The 19,099-nt window shown below is 44.4% G+C and overlaps 1 protein-coding gene and 1 long non-coding RNA gene across 2 annotated transcripts; one reads left to right on the forward strand and one right to left on the reverse strand.

The window, feature by feature from the left end:
* Nucleotides 1-4,929: 4,929 nt before the first annotated feature.
* On the reverse strand, nucleotides 4,930-15,169 carry VIM (vimentin). Its single transcript, XM_032244131.1, has 9 exons — nucleotides 13,129-15,169; nucleotides 12,419-12,479; nucleotides 8,905-9,000; nucleotides 8,649-8,810; nucleotides 7,762-7,887; nucleotides 7,195-7,415; nucleotides 6,725-6,768; nucleotides 6,237-6,322; nucleotides 4,930-5,291 (listed from the first exon to the last, which is right to left on the reverse strand). Exons 1-9 carry the CDS (start codon nucleotides 13,902-13,904, stop codon nucleotides 5,250-5,252), a joined length of 1,614 nt encoding a protein of 537 aa, XP_032100022.1. The 5' UTR covers nucleotides 13,905-15,169; the 3' UTR covers nucleotides 4,930-5,249.
* LOC116527224 lies at nucleotides 4,931-5,619 on the forward strand. Its single transcript, XR_004258437.1, has 2 exons — nucleotides 4,931-5,461; nucleotides 5,554-5,619. It is a non-coding gene; the product is annotated as an uncharacterized LOC116527224 (long non-coding RNA).
* Nucleotides 15,170-19,099: the final 3,930 nt, after the last annotated feature.

Raw genomic sequence — 19,099 nt, forward strand, 5'->3', positions numbered from 1 at the left:
TTTCTTTCTTTTTCTTTCCTTCTTTCTTTCTTTTTTTCTTTCTTTCTTTCTTTTTCTTTCCTTCTTTCATTTTGTAGAGACAGGGTTTTACCATGTTGCCCAGACTGGTCTCAAACTCCTGGACTCAAACAGTCCACCTGCCTGAGCCTCCAAATGTGCTGAGATTACAATCGTGAGCCACCACACCCAGCCTGGAGATTTTTTTATTAGGGCACTGATCTCATTCATAAGGGCTTCAGCCTCCTGACCTAATCACTTCCAAGAGACATATATGTGAATACCATCACGTTGCAGGTTAGGTTTCGACATACACATTTAGGGGGACGCAAACACTCAGACCGTAGTTAGAGTGAAAGTCTGCCTCTCACCCCCATCACACACACTCCCTGCCTTAGTCTCACACCCTTGCAAGAGATTTTGTTTTCTTAGCACCTTTGTTAGTGGCTAGTTGTGGGAAGACAACTCACTACATTTTAGGCTAAAATTAGACATCTGTTTCATTCACCAGCAGCCTCTTCCATCTGTCACTGTGAGAAAGCTTAGCAGGACTTCACAGTCACATGAGTTCCATGGATTTCACCATCCCCTTAGGAACGTTTTTCAGACTTACACTCTATGCCATCATTTCCTTCTCCCCACTCCCCTACTTTTTCCCATCTCCTTTAATCTTGGATTAATGTTATACATAAAAGAACCAAGCATTAATCTCTCTTGCCATAGGTGGTGAGAACATAGTTTCTTTTTATAAATTTTTCAAAGTGGAAGATAAGGAAAAATGCTAACAGTATAATTAAAGATAAAATAAAAGAAGACCGAGATAGATTTGAATTCTTATGAGATGGGGCCTCTGCAAAGCTTTTCATTAAGGTCTAATTTCTGACAGTCAGATAAGGGAGGCCCAGTACTCTTTTCCATTTCTGGGATGTAACTTTAGAAAGAGCTGTCAGAGAATTTTTTTCTTTCTTTTTCTTTTTTTTTTTTTGAGCCAGAGTCTCACTCTGTTGCCAGGCTGGGGTACAGTGGCACAATCTTGGCTCAGCCTCCTGGGTTCAAGAAACTCTCCTGCCTCAGCCTCCCAAGTAACTGCGATTACAGGTGCATGCCACCACGCCCAGCTCATTTTTATATTTTTAGTAGAAAAGGGGTTTCACCATGTTGGCCAGGCTGGTCTCGATCTTTGACCTTGTGATCCACCCGCCTTGGCCTCCCAAAGTGCTGGGATTACAGGTGTGAACCAGAGATTTTGCTTTTTTAAAATTGAGATTCAGGGGGTATATGTGCAGGTTTGTTACATGCATATGTTGTGAAATGCTGGAGCTTGGACTTCTATTGAATTTATCATCCAAATAGTGAACATAGTACTGAATAGGAAGTTTTTCAACACTTGCCCTCCTCCAAACCTCCTCCTTTTTGAAGTCCCCAGTGTCTAGTGTTTCCACCTGTAAAGGAATTTTTTTTTTTTTTTTTTTTTTTTGAGACAGAGTCTTACTCTGTTGCCCAGGCTTGAGTGCAGTGGTGCAATCTCGGCTCACTGCAACCTCCACCTCCTGGGTTCAAGCGATTCTCATGCCTCAGCCTCCCTAGTAGTTGGGATTACAGGTGCGCATTACCACACCTGGCTAATTTTTGTATTTTTAGTAGAGACGAGGTTTCATCCTATTGGTCAGGCTGTTCTCAAACTCCTGACCTCAGGTGATCTGCCCACCTTGGCCATGGTGCCTGGTCTCCATCTGAAGGGATTTTCAAGGGTGGGAGTCCACTAATCTCAATGGGCATGAGCAGAACTTGCTGCCTGATTCCTTTCCTCCAAAAGAAAACTGTGGCTTACTTTTTAATTTTTTCTCTAAACAATAAGAGATCCGTTGTGTGAAGAAAACCGACATGTGGCTGAGGTCATCCCTGGTGACCCTTATAAGCCAAAGGTGGGTAGAAGTGGAAGAGGAGACAGGGACCATAGCGTTAGGAGGCTGTAGGGAACAGTGGGAAGAACGGCTAAAGAACAGAAATCAAAACAAATAATCAAATAGGAAAAGTTTCTTAAAGGCCTAAAGACCTAGACGTTTACAATGATAAAATTAGTTATGCCATTTTCCACGTCACTTGTTTGAATATGGGGGTAGAGGGGACTGATGCGTTCAGGGAATCCCAGGACGAATTCCCTTTTCTATAAGATTATGCTTTGAGAGGCAGGGGTGGGTGGATCCCAAGGTCAGGAGTTTGAGACCAGCTTAGCCAACATGGTGAAACCCTGTCTCTACTAAAAATACAAAAATTAGCTGGGTGTGGTGGCGCACGCCTATAATCCTAGCTACTCAGGAGACTGAGGCAGGAGAATTGCTTGAACCTGGGAGGTCGAGGTTGCAGTGAGCCGAGATCATGCCACTGCATTCCAGCCTGGGGGACAGAGCAAAACTCTGTCTTAGAAAAAAAATAAAAAAAAGATTATGCTAAGGGTAGCATGACCACATACAATCTATTGTCTAAACTGTCATTATTAACGATTATTCTTACACAACAGTCATAAACCAAGACTGTCCCAAGTAAATAGAATTTAAAATCACTCTGGCTAGGAGTTACTTCGGCAGCCAATCCATTTTTTTTTTTTTTTCCCGAGACAGAGTCTTACTCCGTTGCCCACGTTGGAGTTCAGTGGTACAATCTCTGCTCACTGCAACCTCCACTTTCTGGGTTGAAGCAATTCTCCTGCCTCTGCCTCCCAAGTAGCTGGGATTATAGGCATCCATTACCATGGCCGGCTAATTTTTGTATTTTGTGTGGAGACAGGATTTCACCATGTTGGCCAGGCTAACCTGGAACTCCTGACCTCAACTGATCCACCTCCTCCGCCCCCGAAGTGCTGAGATTACAGGCATGAGCCACTACATCCAGCCTCAATCCTTTCTTTATTCATGCAGTACCCACAGTAACCAAAATGATGAAAGTCACAGTGAACATTCCTGCAAATGAGCAGAGCTTAGTGAGAACCATCTTACTAGGCAACTCCAGAGAGAGGCAGATGCAAACACAGAAAAATTATGGCAATATCTACCACATGATTCTCGGAGGAGAGAAGATAATAATAATTCCAGAATCTGAAATTTACAGAAGGCTGAGAATGTACCCGAAGGAGTTTTCACTCTAGATCACACATTATTGACCATTACTACCCTATTGCTTCTCGGCAAGACCTTCTCTCATCTATTTATATAAATTCTATGCTCACACTGAGCGGTTTCTAGGGAGCTTTCCATGACTACCTCACTTCATTTTTATTGCTCCAGGCTTTGAAACCTTATTGCACCTACAGTTAGCAAGCACCGTGTGATTCACATGTAGTAATCTCATCTCCCAGGAAGAAAAGGTAGGGATTTTTATTTTGTGCCTAATACCATTTCCAAACACAAAGGCCTTTAAAAATATCGATATCTATAGATAGTTGGATATAAGTATAGATATCATACACACACACACACACACACACACATACGCACACACACACAAAATAAAGCAGACTGGTTTTGTATATTAAAACTTGGTTAGCGGCCGGGCGCGGTGGCTCAAGCCTGTAATCCCAGCACTTTGGGAGGCCGAGGCGGGAGGATCACGAGGTCAAGAGATCGAGACCATCCTGGTCAACATGGTGAAACCCCGTCTCTACTAAAAATACAAAAAATTAGCTGGGCATGGTGGCGCATGCCTGTAATCCCAGCTACTCAGGAGGCTGAGGCAGGAGAATTGCCTGAACCCAGGAGGCGGAGGTTGCGGTGAGCCGAGCTCGCATGCACTCCAGCCTGGGTACAAGGAGAGAAACTCCTTCTAAAAAAAAAAAAAAAAAAAAAAAAACTTGGTTGGCTAGCCTGAGTGTGGTGGCTCATGCTTGTAATCCCAGCATTTTGGGAGGTTGAGGGAGAATTGCTTGAGCACAGGAGTTCTAGACTAGGCTGGACATATTAAGACCCCATCTCTACAAAAAATTTAAAAATTAGCCAGGTGTGTGGCTAGTTGTGAGAAGATAACTCACGTTTTAGGCTAAAGTCTGACATTCATTTATTTGTTTGGTTAGTCCTAGCTACTCAGGAGGCTGAGGTGGGAGAATCGCCTGAGCCTAGAAGTTATTGGCTGCAGTGAACTATGATCAAGTCACTTTACTGCAGCCTGAGCAACAAAGTGAGATCCTGTGTTAAAAAAAGGAAAAACATGGTGAACTTGTTCCATTTCTCTGCATCTTGCTAGCAGAAGATAAGACACTAGATCTTGGCCACTTCCTATGCTTTAACTCTCAAAGAAGAATTTGTGTTAATCGTATGCTGCCTGTACTAAGAAGTTTTTATATTTTAATTTTCGGATGTCTATTCATTATAATTAAAATCACACAGCTGAGCTCATTTTAGAAAAAGACCTATCATCATTTTGATACAAGTTAGTTTATTCTACAGCACCTGCTTGTAAATTTTTTTTAAGTAATAATAAAAAAGAAGTGGCTGGGTGTAGTGGCTTACACCTGTAATCACAGCACTTTGGGAGGCTGAGACGGGCAGATCATGAGGTAAGGAGATCGAGACTATCTTGGCTAACATGGCGAAACCCCATCTGTACTAAAAATTTTAAAAATTAGCTGGGCGTGGTGGCATGTGCCTGTAATCCCAGCTACTCAAGAGGCTGAAGCAGGAGAATTACTTGAGCCCAGGAGGTGGAGGTTACAGTGAGCCAAGGTTGTGGCCCTGCACTCCAGCCTGACCAACAGAGTGAAACTCCCTCTAAAAAAAATAAAAAAGAGGTCTATCAAAAATGACAAAATTAAGAACTACACATTAAGCATAAATAACCTGAATTTGTCAAGTTAACATAAACATGTTTGTAATGACAAATTAACTACTAGGACCAAATAGAGAACTATTTAGATATTATCCAATAAATAACACAACGAAAGAGTTTTCCCAAAGATTTATTGAAGCAGAAACAAGTTGGTCAAATACTTGCTAGAAAAAAAAGCAGTTTTAATGATATTCAAAATACTTTTTAAAAAGTATCCTAGCACAAGATTTTTCTGTAAACTAGATTATATTGTAAACTTTTTTCTAAACCTTTTAGGAGGGTCGGTTGTTAAGAACTAGAGCCTATTTCTATTCCAAATCTATCTTGCGCTCCTGAAAAACTGCAGAAAGGCACTTGAAAGCTGTTTCTTTAAGATATGGATTTTTTTGTTATTCTTGCTGGTAATATATTGCTCCACAGAGTGTGGGCAATTTTTATTCAAGGTCATCATGATGCTGAGAAGTTTCGTTGATAACCTGTTTAAAAAAACAAACCAAAATAAATATAATGCCACATGCTAAAGATTAAATTATCCTCTATATCATGGCAGATAAAAATCTTGCTAAATATATATAATTTATTGTGCAACTCAGAAGGTTATGTTGGTTCTACAAGAGTGAAAGCTAGGAGGGACAGACATATGAGAGTCTCTTCCACTAAAGGCAATATAAGTATCCAGTGGAATGCTGTAACTTACAAAAAGACATTCTTTAAAAAAAAAACACTGTGTTTATGAAGCTCTCTTCTACTAAAGGCAATATAAGTATCCAGTGGAATGTTGTAACTTACAAAAAGACATTCTTTAAAAAACAAACTATGTTTATGAAGAATAGCATAACAGTTGTACACAGCCAAGTTTAAAAGTAATTAAGACCTATTAAAAGTACAGCAAGCACATTTTAAATTTATGTGCAAGGGAAGATTTCATGAAGACTACAATAAATTGCAACTCTTTCTTTCCTGTCATAGGGAGGTAATAATAAACTAAATGATCGTATGGTACATGCTTGTATTATATAGATGGGTTTAGGAATCTATACTTAAAGTATGAAGGTAGGAGGATGCCATATGTCCAGGATCAAAACATTTCTCATATTTAGGTAATCCATTGAAGCTGTTTCATGAAGCTGCTTTAGGAAGTAGCTTAAGGAAGCTTACTCCTACTTCAAATTGAGCACCAAAGCAAGTCGCTAATTTTGGAGTACAGGAGGATTGCTATCTCAACTTCACATCCAGGAGCCAAATAATTAGTTGGCTGTGTGTACTGCTGGAAGAAGGAGCCTATTCTTTTTTTAGTAGGCATGAGTGAAACCTGAACCTCTCAAATTAGCTAGCTGTATCTGAGATGCAGATTCATTGATTAAAAAAGATACGAACTCCTGTCTGAGATTACTCTATTTTTTTGCTTAAAAGATACCAACCTGTCCATCTCTAGTTTCAACCGTCTTAATCAGAAGTGTCCTTTTTGAGTGTGTGTCAACCAGAGGGAGTGAATCCAGATTAGTTTCTAAATAAACAAACAGGCCCAAAATGAGTAAAAATGAAATTTTTCTTAGAGAAACCAAGTAGCCATATTACTGAAACAACTATGATTTGTGGGGAAGGGGGAGTTGTGTAAAGTGCTGCTCCCCAAATAATTTTAGAGTATTCTCTGTTTGCAAACCCAGGGCCTGACACATTTACGCATCAGGATGAGATAGTACTTCCAGCAGGAAGAAGGAAAACGGAGTTTGCATTTAACTTAAAGCAGAGAATGTAAGCATACTTGGGTTTAAAAATTATAGATGCTGTATAGAATTTTCTCTTACACAGCATTTTTCCGATATGTTAAATATAAATGAATGCTTTGACATAAACACAATGGTCACAAGCTGCTGACATTTCTCATAAAGGGAAATAAAATGCTTACCCCTCAGGTTCAGGGAGGAAAAGTTTGGAAGAGGCAGAGAAATCCTGTAAACAGATAAAGAAAACCAGTAAAATGGTTAGAAAATAACTTCATCTGCAGAAACAAATTAATACTCTTCTTGTTTTCGTCATGTAAGAAAATGTACTGCTGTAAGTCATAAAGTAGGGATTCGTTTTGGAAGCATTTTCCCATGACTGGTCTTGTTAGTACATTTAAAATATTTTACTACAAGCATTTTCTCCACAGGAACACGAGCAGGAGTTAGAAGAGTGAAGGCTTTGACAGGGTTGTGGGTTCAAATCCCAGCTCTGCTGTTGATTAACTTTTACATCAGCAAGTCATTCACTCTCTCTCAACCCAAATTCCTCCTCTACAAAAGTGGAAAGTAGTTACCTTAAAGGAACTTCTAAAAATTAAATGTGACACTGTGCTTAGAGCCCAATGGTTCATGCATTCAAGTCAGCTCCTACCTGCTCTCCTCGCCTTCCAGCAGCTTCCTGTAGGTGGCAATCTCAATGTCAAGGGCCATCTTAACATTGAGCAGGTCTTGGTATTCACGAAGGTGACGAGCCATTTCCTCCTTCATGTTCTGAATCTCATCTTGCAGGCGGCCAATAGTGTCTTGGTAGTTAGCAGCTTCAACGGCAAAGTTCTCTTCCATTTCACGCATCTGGCGTTCCAGGGACTCGTTCTGCAGGAGGTGAGAAAGGTTTCTGGTGTTATTTCTCAGAAAAACCCAGTGATTTCCAGAACCATTTACAGTCTTCTTGCAGTAATTTCCATTAGTGGCAAAGGATAACTACTCTAGTTGTAGGTGGAGAATCTAAGTACCAAGTCCTCCGTATGAGAAGCAATGATATACACAAGCGAAAACCTTCAAGAGCTCCATCAAGTCCTTCTGAGTTTGTCTTAAGTGATTTTCTTTGCATTACCGTATAAATTTTTATTCACTCAGTATTTTGTTCAGGCATTGCCATTAGCATAGTCAACAGAATGGGTCATTATTTCCCCTCTTTTACTGCAGGGTTGGTACTCACGGTTCCTTTAAGAGCATCCACTTCACAGGTGAGGGACTGCACCTGTCTCCGGTACTCATTGGACTCCTGCTTTGCCTGGCGTAGGGCATCATTGTTTCGGTTGGCAGCCTCGGAGAGGTCGGCAAACTGTCGGGAAGAAAACAGAAATGTGCATGGCTCCCATTCCAGTCTTTTGACTCTCTTAGAAAAAAAAGATCATATTTCTCACTGAATGTCTTCCAGTATAGGCTTAACTTTCTGTTTGAAAGCCAGAGAAAGAGCAGTGGAACACTGACATGACTATCTTCAGAGTTCACTCTACTGTGCTCATTTAAACACAGTGGAGGTCAAAGTATGGCATTGGGGTTTACTTGGAGGCAAGGTTAGGGGGAAGGGAGTCTACCATTCTGAAGGAAGTGCTATGGCCAGGAGTGGTGGCTTATGCCTGTAATCCCAGCATTTTGGGAGGCTGAGGCAGGCAGATCACCTGAGGTCAGGAGTTCAGGACCAGCCTGGCCAACATGGCGAAACCCCATCTCTACTAAAAATACAAAAATTATTCGGGCATGGTGGTGCTCACCTATGGTCCGCGCTACTTGGGAGGCTGAGGCAGGAGAATTGCTTGAACCCAGGAGGTGGAGGTTGCAGTGAGCCAAGATGATGCCACTGCACTCCAGCCTGGGCAGTAGAGCAAGACTCCATCTCAAAAATAAATAAATAAATAGATAGATAGATAGATAAAGGAGGTGATGTGAGTGGTGGGGAGGCCCTGGCAACACACACAGTGTGAGCAACAAGTCAAAGCCAGCGTTCAACTGGAGCTAGAGGATAGTTAGGAATTACACACAGGTATGGTGTTTTGAGAACTCAATGCTTTTCTGTGCCAGCCGCAGGGACTTGTTACCTACCTTAGACTTGTACCATTCTTCTGCCTCCTGCAGGTTCTTGGCAGCCACACTTTCATACTGCTGACGTACGTCACGCAGGGCAGCCGTGAGGTCCGGCTTGGAAACGTCCACATCGATCTGGACATGTTGTTCCTGAATCTGAGCCTGCAGCTCCTGGATTTCCTGAAAAAAAAAAAAAAAAACAGATAGAAGGTCAGCTGTGCCAACCGTGGAGGTTGCCTTACCTCATACATTCCCTGAAAGACACTCTACTAACCTCTTCGTGTATTTTCTTCAAAAAGGCAATCTCTTCTTGCAAGGATTCCACTTTGCGTTCAAGGTCAAGACGTGCCAGAGACGCATTGTCAACATCCTATTTTGAACAGAGAAAAGACAGGACATGGAAGATGTAAAAGTCTATGACTTCTCTCACTTATTCATCTTAGATTAACCATCTAAACCTAGTCTCCCTACTATAGAAAAGGCGTTGACAAATTTTACCATTTTACCACCCTTGAATAAGTTTACAAATCATTTAGTGCTATCATATGCTATGCTTTCTCCTGCTCACCAATGAATTTTAATTGTGACCCCTTGTGTTTTACTCAAGTTGGTGATTGGACAATTTAAAGATACATAAATGTCCACAAATGTGGTAAACTGTACTCAATCAAGACTGAATCCACATTTTACCAGTGACATTTTAAAATTACTTTTTTTTTTGAGATGGAGTCTCCCTCTTGTTACCCAGGCTGGAGTGCAATGGCACGATCTCGGCTCACCACAACCTCCGCCTCCTGGGTTCAAGCAATTCTTCTGCCTCAGCCTCCCGAGTAGCTGGGACTACAGGTATGCACCACCATTCCTAGCTAATTTTTTTGTATTTTTAGTAGAGACGAGGTTTCACCAATTTGACCAGGATGGCCTCGATCTCTTGACCTTGTGATCCACCCGCCCCGGCCTCCCAAAGTGCTGGGATTATAGGTGTGAGCCACCGCATCTGGCCTAAAATTACTTTTTAAGGCTGGGAGTGGTGGCTCATGCCTGTAATCAACAAAATCCAACCTGTCTAGATCAGGGGTCAGCAAACAGCAGCCCGTGGCTGTCTATATTTGTAAATAAAGTTTTACCGAAGTCCAGGCATGGTGGCTCATGCTTGTTAATCCCAGCACTTTGGGAGCCAGAGGCGGGGGGATCACCTGAGGTCAGGAGTTCGAGACCAGCCTGGCCAGCATGGTGAAACCCCGTCTCTACTAAAAATACAAAAATTAGCTGGCTGTGGTGGCACATGCCTGTAGTCCCAGCTACTCAGGAGGTTGAGGCAAGATAAGTTCAACCTAGGAGGCGGAGGTTGCAGTGAGCTGAGATTGTGCTACTGTACTCCAGCCTGGGTGACAGAGAAACAGTCTGTCTCCAAAAAATTAATTTAATTTAATGTAATTACTTTTTAAATCTAGAAAATCTATGCCACAACATTTTTAAGATTTGTTTTGTAATTTCATGGAATAACATGATAATGGGGTGGACAAAATTTCACAGCTTCATGTACACTTGAGTACATAAAGAACATAAACTCATGCTTGAAGAGTTTTAGCTTTTTTTCTCCTCTAGAATCTTCTGAAACTCATCCTTAGGCTCCAGAGCAAATATGTAGCCCTCTGGCATCCATTGTACAAGGCTAGATTTATATTCAATAATAACCCAATTCAGGAATATGCGCACTGCCTAAGATTCAGTTCAGGAAAAAATGGAAAAGACATGTAATTCTCAATGTATTTGTTTTGCTTTCTCTGGTGGGGTTTTCTTCTAAAACTCCTTTGGCTCCTCCCATAAAGGCGTGTCTTTTTCTCTTGCTACTGTGTCACTTCAGTTAGCCCGTTTCAGAATGACTGGCCAAGCTTGCAGAGAAGGAAACTACAAGAATTTTTGCTGATTCAGCTGTCCTTCTATGTTTCCATTTGTAAATCACAACATTCCAAATCAGAATATGTACTTTTGCAACTAAGATTGTATTTTCTCTCAAAAGGATGCATGATGATTTCTTATCTTGTCAGTAATTATATTTGGAGTTCAGTTTATATTCTTACAGTATTAAACTGTTGAGACTTTTCTATCATCTTTGGGGAAAAATGAATGAAGAGTGGGTGATAAAAAGATCAAACTTAATGAAAACTCATTTTTACTTGTTAAGTCCTAAAAAAGACATAAGAGATATTTTACTAACCTCCAAAAAATGATCAATAGGGCATTCTATTACATTGAAGAGAACAAGGAATTTTGCTTACATTGAAGAGAATGAGGAATTTGGATTAATCTCAAAACAGAGGATCTTTTTTATTGATGTTGTTTTTTGTTAACTCACTACTCTGCGGGAAACATTATAGGTATAATAATCAAAAACGCTAAAGGACTAAAAGCCACCACGCATTGCTGTGGTTAAATTAATTCGGTAAATGTATTTCAGCTTCAGAATGTTATACTACACTATGATGAGGGTGCTTTGCAGTTGATCCCAGTAAATATTCCAGGGAATAAAACTATAAATTATAATGGGGATCTTCCGGCTTTTGGATTCCAATTTTAAGTTAAAAATCCTGAAAGTTCATCTATCTTTGGTGAAAAAAAATAAAGAAAAAGAAAACACGCACAAAAGTCCTGTACTTAAAAATTCAACTTTTCAACCTTGGGTTTATTACTATTATTATTTTTTTATGGAGTATTTTTTATGGAGTATTATTATTATTATTATTATTGGGTACCCAATCAAGAAAGGTTTTTCAAAACGTGAGGTATGCTTGTAGCTTTAAAAACTTTTCACATTACATACTTCACAAGTCTGGGCCAGATATTAGATAACGGATGTTAGCAAATACTTGTGACCAATTAGAACCGTGCTTACATCATTACATATTCAATAAGAATGTAGCCTGTTGCAAAGCTTCCCTGGGAACACAAAGACTCCTATTATTTCTGTCCAGAGCCACCGCATTTGCCAGAATGTCTGTATCTACATTCCATAGTGAAGCCCATAGAAACCATTAATACTCCTCAGTCGAGGGGACAGATGGCTCCTTTCCACCCTTATTAGATCACAAAATAGTTGTGCATAGTGATACTTCCATCGAACTTTAATGCCACAATAGAAGTTGCAAAGAAGAAAAGAAACTTGCTGGCTCGATTCCAGTTGGAAACTAAGTTTTCTTATCTTCCAAAGTGTTTTCCATTTTAAACTGCAGGGCATAACTGCGCTTTTTGTGGCCTTGGAAAAATTAGACAACTTGACTTTGGCAAACCACAATCTTAAAACTGTAATCGCTCGAAACCAGAATGTCAATGTGTTGCAAAACTGTGCAACATTTTGGAAACAAAGTAAAAAGTTAAAAGATTTTTCTTTATGTGCCAAGGAACTGCTTAAAAATCGTTCAAGGATCGCTTGAACCCGGCAGGTGTAGGTTGCGGTGAGCCGAGATCTCGCCGCTGCACTCCAGCCTGGGTGACAGAGTGAGACTCCCAAAAAAAAAAAAAAAAAAGAAAAAGAAAAGAAAGAAAGAGAGAGAGAGAGAGAGAGAGGGAGGGAGGGAGGGGCGGAGGGAGAGAGAAAATAATTCAAGCGGTTTTACTAATATTTTTTCTACAAGAAGTTGCAATCTGTGGTCTTCCCGCCACTAGAGGGCAGGAAGCGCAGCCCTGAAGTTTAGCACTTTTTAGACGTGGGTTAAGCAACTTTTAGAATGGCTCGTGGGTTGTTGGGTGGGGTCAGGCGGCTGCGAGTGGGAAGATAATCTACAAACCTGTCTGAAAGATTGCAGGGTGCTCTCGGCTTCCTCTCTCTGAAGCATCTCCTCCTGCAATCTGAAAAGGTTGCGCATTAACCAAAAGGGAACTGGGAAACCGCCAGGGGCGGGGCGGCCACACCCAACCACCACTTAGCCGCGCCACCAGAGCTCCTGCGCCCCTCTGCAACCAGCGCCTGCAGCTTTCAGACCTGCTGCTCTCGGCAGGTTCGGCTGGACTTCGGGCACCGCGCAGAGGGGCAATCACCGCACAGACCAGCAGGACAACCCCGCCCCCCCCGCCCCCGACGGGCCATCCCTTTGTCTCGCTTCCTCCACAGCTGCCGCCTCCTTCCTCCTCCCACCCAGTGACTGGCAGCCTGCCAGAAGGGGCAGGAAACTTTCTAAAAGTTTGGAGGACTCGCTCTCATTGTGCCCAAGGGCCTTCAACTGCACACAAAGTGGTAGTTTTAAGAAATCTGTGACTTGAAACGGAGCATCCTTGGGCAATGCGTGGGGACAGAGGGGGAAATGCGAAATGTAAGGTCTGGGTTCTGGGCGGGGCTGCGCCTCCACAGCCACTGCCCCGCTCTTTGCGGTCCCCTGGGCTGGCCTCCACCCAGGCCACATCCCCCAGGGCGTGGCAGCCCTCTCAGGTGGAGGGGGGCCTTCCCCTCTCCCTCCAGCCCCTTCCCGAGGCCCCACGATCTGCAGGCGCGCAGCCTTACTTCTCCCGGAGGCGCATGATGTCCTCGGCCAGGTTGTCGCGCTCCACCTCGACGCGGGCTTTGTCGTTGGTGAGCTGGTCCACCTGCCGGCGCAGCTCCCGCATCTCCTCCTCGTAGAGGTCCCCCAGGCGCGACTTGCCCTGGCCCTTGAGCTGCTCGAGCTCGGCCAGCAGGATCTTATTCTGCTGCTCCAGGAAGCGCACCTTGTCGATGTAGTTTGCGAAGCGGTCATTCAGCTCCTGCAGCTCCACCTTCTCGTTGGTGCGGGTGTTCTTGAACTCGGTGTTGATGGCGTCGGCCAGCGAGAAGTCCACCGAGTCCTGCAGCAGTCGCACCCCGGGCACGCTGCTCCGCAGGCGCACTGCCGAGGAGCGCGTGGCATACACGCCGCCCGGGGACGAGGCGTAGAGGCTGCGGCTGGTGCTGGGGCGCAGCGCGCTGCCCAGGCTGTAGGTGCGGGTGGAAGTGGTCACGTAGCTCCGGCTGGAGCTCGGCCGGCTCGCGGTGCCCGGGCCGCCGAACATCCTGCGGTAGGAGGACGAGGACACGGACCTGGAGGACATGGCTGCGGAGGGTGGAGATGGGCTGGTCGGCGGCGGTGGCGCGGACTGGCTCCCGGAGGAGAGGCGAGCGAGGGCGCGGTGGGTGTGGGTGGTGGGAGCGCGGCTGCGTCTCTGGCGCGGGGATCCCGGAGCGAGAGTGGCAGAGGACGGGACCCCGCCGAGGGAGCTGTTTTTATAACCCCTGTAGGGACGAGGGTCCCCTCCCACTGCCATCCCAGCCACGGAGCGCGCCAGCCAATAGGGACCCGGCGAGAAGCGGGGAGGGTGGGCGGGTTGGGGTGGGGGCGCCCTCGAGCCTTTCTCCTCCGTGGCCGGGGACTGGGCACGGTCCCGTTACTTCAGCGCTGGGCTGGGACTTTTGGGGGCTTTCCGGATGCTGGTCTGAGCTGGGCTCAGCGTAGGGTGCTGAAAAAGGCGGGGTCGCGTGGTGAAGGAGTGGGGATTCGTCCAGGACTGGACCAGAGGGGTCCGGTGGTACCGTGCCAAAGGGGCGTGGGAGGAGACGCGCGGCGGTCTCGGGGCTGCGGTCCCGTGGGAGACCCGCGGGCAACTGAGCGGGAAGAATAGGGAGTAAGGGATCAGGCAGATCTGAAGGCTCCGAGAAAGAAACAAAGAGCGCCTGAGATTGGAACGCAGGTTGGGGGCGCGCACAGCGCAGGAACGCAGGGCCAGGGCCCCGCGCAGCCTCGCGTACCGCCCGCTTGGAAAGGGGGGCTGCTCCAGCCCGCGAGTCTGTCTTATCAGCTTGCATTGGCGGGGGAATGCTGGGGGGAGGGGAGGGTCTGTTGAGGGACCTAACGGGCTCAGTCCAGCTTCGGACGGCGGGAGTTGCGAGGGGCGGTGGCAGAGGAAAGCTCGAGGGAGAGGGGTGGGGTCGCTGAGTCACCGGGGGTGAGTCACCACGCCCTGCTGTCCCGCGGATTGAGGGCTCCTAGCGGTTTAGGGGAAACCGTTAGACCAGATTGACTCAAGTCTCCGCGGATTCCGCGTACGCTGCTGGTTCTCAGTCCTACCAACTTAGAGCCGGGCCACTGCTTTGATGTGTGCGTTCGGGCCCTGGGGGGGACAAGAGCACCCCTAAGTTCTTAAGAACTCGCTAAAGCCTGGCTTTGCTCGAATGTGCGGACTTCTCCTTAGCAAGAAACTTCTGCAGCCTTTGGAGAGGCGCCCTAAGCGGGCCTCCGGGATCATATTGCACCGGGGAGGCTTTTCTTGCAGAGTCTCCGCCCTGGTCGCTCCGGTCTCCGCTCGCTCTTCCCCCTCCCCCCATGAAACCACACCCAGCTTTTTAAACAAGATCTGAAGATCCTGGGTGAAAGAGGAAACTCGACGTCCGTAGTTTAAAAGTCGAATTCCGTGATCAGTGGTTTTTACGCTGGTGGAAGTCATTAAAGGTATAATTTTAGCTAATTAAAGAATTAAGGTGCTGCTTAAAAACCCCAATTTGATTAATGAGTTCAAATGAAAGGTAATTATATAACACACATGACGGAATGTTTGGCGACAGTAGATTTATGTGTTGATTTTAGGACAGCAATGCACAGTGCAGGGTTCATAGTGATTTCTCAGGGAAATGTCGCAGGTCCTGTGTTCCAAAAGAATTCGTGCAATTGACCTTGGGGTGAGGGGGATAAAACTGTCTACCGAGCAAAAAACTTCGCGTCCAAGATACGGAGGGAGAGTTCAGTTTCGGCCACCTTAACCTTTCTAGGGAAATCACTCAATTCAAGCGCTGTTGTTTCAATATTAGTAACGAGCAGAACGGAGTACTAACCCGCCAAGGGAGATAAAGGGAGGCTAGGTAAATCTGTCTTCTTATGATTCAGTAGCAATTAAAAAAGCACAGAGTTTTTGAGTACTTAGATTTATGGAGTACTGAAAGGGCTAACTACAGAACCATTGTAAAATTGATTCCGCTGTGGATAGGAGGAAAAAAAGTACTTCCCTCTTTTTTTTTTTTTTGGTGCGGGCAGGAGTACTGCAGGTTACCTGGTATTTAAGAAAAATAATTTAGAGGCAAATGAAGAGTTTATTCTGGCTTCTTTGGACAAGCCTTTTTTAGGCTATATTTTGTTTACCTTATCCCAGTTCACTCTTGCAAATGGTACTGCTAAGGTGGAATTACAGGACTCTATTGCCCAGCTCACCTGCTGTGGCTTTCTTTTATTCTGTCTTTCGCTGGGAGGCTGCAGGTCATTCCCCAAGAGCATTCCTGGGGCTGGGTGCCCTGGAGAACAAGCCTGTGCTCTGAGTTACCATCTTGCTTTCTTAGAGCCTTTTATTCAAGCCACTGCTCAGCAAATGTCACCATTGTGAGTTTGCCTGGAACTGTTAGAATGAGAAAAGTGATCTCCCTATGGAGGAAAAGAGTGTGGAACTCACTGCTGCATGCAATGGCGATCCCAGGGCAATGTGGTGGCACTGTCGGGATGCTTGCTGACTGACTCACTATAGGGAAGGAGGACAAGGCATTGGTGGGGCGTGGCACTGTGCCCTGCTGGTGCCCATAGCTGATTCCTCAGGGCTGTGGTGATGGCTCCTGAATGGGCACTGGTCTTCTTCATCATTTCAGGGATAGGTAGCTCTTCCTTCTAACCTGTCCCCATTCTGAAGTCTCAGGGCTGTGATAGTCTGCTCTTTTGCCATGGACATATGTTTGTTTGATGCATATAAAGTGTATAAAAGTGTAGGTGTTCTGTAATCCCAGCATTTTGGGAGGCCAAAGCAGGAGGACTGCTTGAGATCAGGAGTTTGAGCCAGCCTAGGCAGCATAGTGAGACCCTATCTCTATTAAAAATAAAATTAGCCAGATGTGGTTGTGCACATCTGTGGTCCCAGCTACTTGGGAGACTGACATGGGAGGATTGCTTGAGCCTTGGAAATTGAGGCTGCAATGGGCCGTGCACACCACAGCACTCCACCCTGGGCAACAGAGCGAGAACCTGTCTCAAAATAAAGTATATGTGTGTACTATACACACATAACACATATACATACACACATATACAGTGTTCAGTGTTCCCTTCCTATTAGAAAATACCATTACTTTTTATGAACTGTAAGAGAAGTGAAAGCTACAAAAACACTTTCACTCATTCATGTAGAATTCATAAGGTTTAAGAATTCCTTTCATTCTGAGGTGAGATATACAGTGACTCAATCAATGGGAGATAGTCATCAGTCAGGGAGACCAGTGAATCTGAACTCTCCTCCTTGAATGAGACAACCCAGCCTGCTCTCTGTGCTACCCATGTTCTTAGGTATCTTTTGGGTACACAGAGATGGCTTTCCCAGGTTTTGTGCTTACTTTTTGATTGCTATGAAAACCTGTCTTGGAAGTATATTTAAGTGCTAGACTAGGAAGCTGCTTTCCACACTGCATGATGCAAGTTGCATATAAATAAAGACATGGTGGTACATTTCATAGGCCAGGGATAAACACTGCCACATGTAAATTACCACCAGTGATTTTGGAATTTGCAAGCTGTCCTGATATCAGTCGAGTTGGGTGACTTAAACTGACAGACCAGCCAGCCGTGTGGACAGAAGCTTAGTGGCCTCTGGAGGCTTTGGGAAAGCTGGCTAGCTATGCCAAGAGAACAGCATCTAACAGGACTGTTTGGATGGAATGTTAGACAGAAGAAGGAGGGTACAGTGAGAGGGTGAAAAGCGTAGCAAAACCTAAATGCCATGGAAATACAAATAATAATCAACAGTGTAATATGTGCTTTAAATTTGATGCCTACTGGATGACCGGCACTGTGTATATGTTTAATTTAACTTAATGCTCTCACACCCTCCTGCAAGATAGACTTGATGATCCATTTCACTAATGAAAAGTCTAAGATGCAGGCTAGCCATTTTTTTGTGATTGTACGACTAGCAGGGGAGGGAAGAAAGGGACAAGAATTTGAATAGAGGCCTTTCTGACTCTAAATGCACTTCTCTTTTCTGTTTGCCTTGATAACGACATTTTGCTTACTATCAACCAGTTCAATTCAGAAACATCATGTTCCAGGAACTGAGAGTTGAGATGATTAACACAGATCTTGCTTCAGAGGGGCAGATTTTTAGAGGAATTTGGCAGACAGCTACAGCACCACGTTTTATGTTATTCAAATGACGTAACAAGGATCATAACATACAAGAAGGGAGATTTGTTTTCACCTGCATTCTAAAAACTTACTTTCATTTGTGAGTTAAACGTTTTCACCTAGATTTCGTTTTGCCTCTTCAGAGGAATCGCATGCAAGATTAGGTTTAGCTCATCTCACACCATGAAACCCATGAACCACGGTCGCTTCCCCTCCCAGCTTCCCTGTCTAGTCAGGGCAATACAGCAAAATAACAAGATTGGAAACTTTCACCCTTGCCACTTCCTTACTCTTTGGTCTCAGATCCAATGAGTATCATGTCCCACTGCTTCCTGGATCCGCTCCTCTGTTACATTGCTATCACTCAGTTCCAAGCCATTTCATGCCTCCTTCCTGTAATACTGCAATTGGCTTCTGTTCCTCCATGCTTTCTTTTCTCCCACCAATGCATCTATCTTCAAGCTCTCACCTCTTTTTCTTAAAAACTTCATTATAATATATTTGAATTATATATTTAGAGGCAAAGACTTGCTCTGTTGCCCAGGCTGGAGTGCAGTGGCACAATCATAGCTCAAAGCAGCCTCGAACTCCTGAGCTCAAGCATTCCTACTGCCTCAGCCTCCCAAGAAGCTGGGATTATACATGTGTGCCACCCATGCCCAGCTAACTTTTTATTTTTTGTGTGTGTAGAGCCAGGATCTTGCTATGTTGCCCAAGCTGGTCTTGAACTCCTGGACTCAAGCAATCCTCCAGCATTGACCTCCCAAAATGTTGGGATTATATGCATGAGCCTCTACACTTGGCCAAAAACATCATTCTGTAGATGTCCTGGAGGGAATTGCTCATCACCTCATTAGAATGTAAGCTCCATAAGGGCAGGCAGGAATTTTTCTCTCTTTTGTTCACCATTCTATCTCCAGTGGCTAGAGGAAAGCCAGGCATATCTGTTGAATGTATGAATTAATACATGAGTAGTTCATAGAAGGAAAGAATGGTGTGGGGGCTAATATTTGCTGGTGCTTATTATGTTTAAGCATTGTGCTAGTCACTTTAGACAAGACAGCATTTAATTTTCACAAGGTATCATGATACACAACTTTCATTCATTTACTCCAAACATAATTATTGAATATTTGCCATGTGCCAGGCACTCTGGTAGACACTGGGGAAGGGATCAAAGCAGGTATGGCCCAAAGCCTCTTGGAACATAGAGTTGAGTCTGTGTATATGTATATGATACAGAGAGACAATACTTGTAAAGGAACAAACAAAATAATTGCAAGTGGTGATAAAGACTATGAGGGAAACAGAAAT

The sequence above is a fragment of the Sapajus apella genome, unplaced genomic scaffold (genome assembly GCF_009761245.1).
Source record: "Sapajus apella isolate SASKATOON/1434 unplaced genomic scaffold, GSC_monkey_1.0 scaffold53, whole genome shotgun sequence".
Taxonomy (NCBI): Eukaryota; Metazoa; Chordata; class Mammalia; order Primates; family Cebidae; genus Sapajus; species Sapajus apella.

Bases quoted from the DNA above. Each gene is read 5' to 3' on its own strand.
- VIM (XM_032244131.1), bottom strand. From the start codon at position 13,904: ATGGCAGTGGGAGGGGACCCTCGTCCCTACAGGGGTTATAAAAACAGC. The intron at 12,480-13,128 runs GTAAGGCTGCGC...CAACCTTTTCAG, and splicing joins ATCATGCGCCTCCGGGAGAA to ATTGCAGGAGGAGATGCTTC. The intron at 6,323-6,724 runs GTAAGCATTTTA...TTGTTTATTTAG, and splicing joins TTCCTCCCTGAACCTGAGGG to AAACTAATCTGGATTCACTC.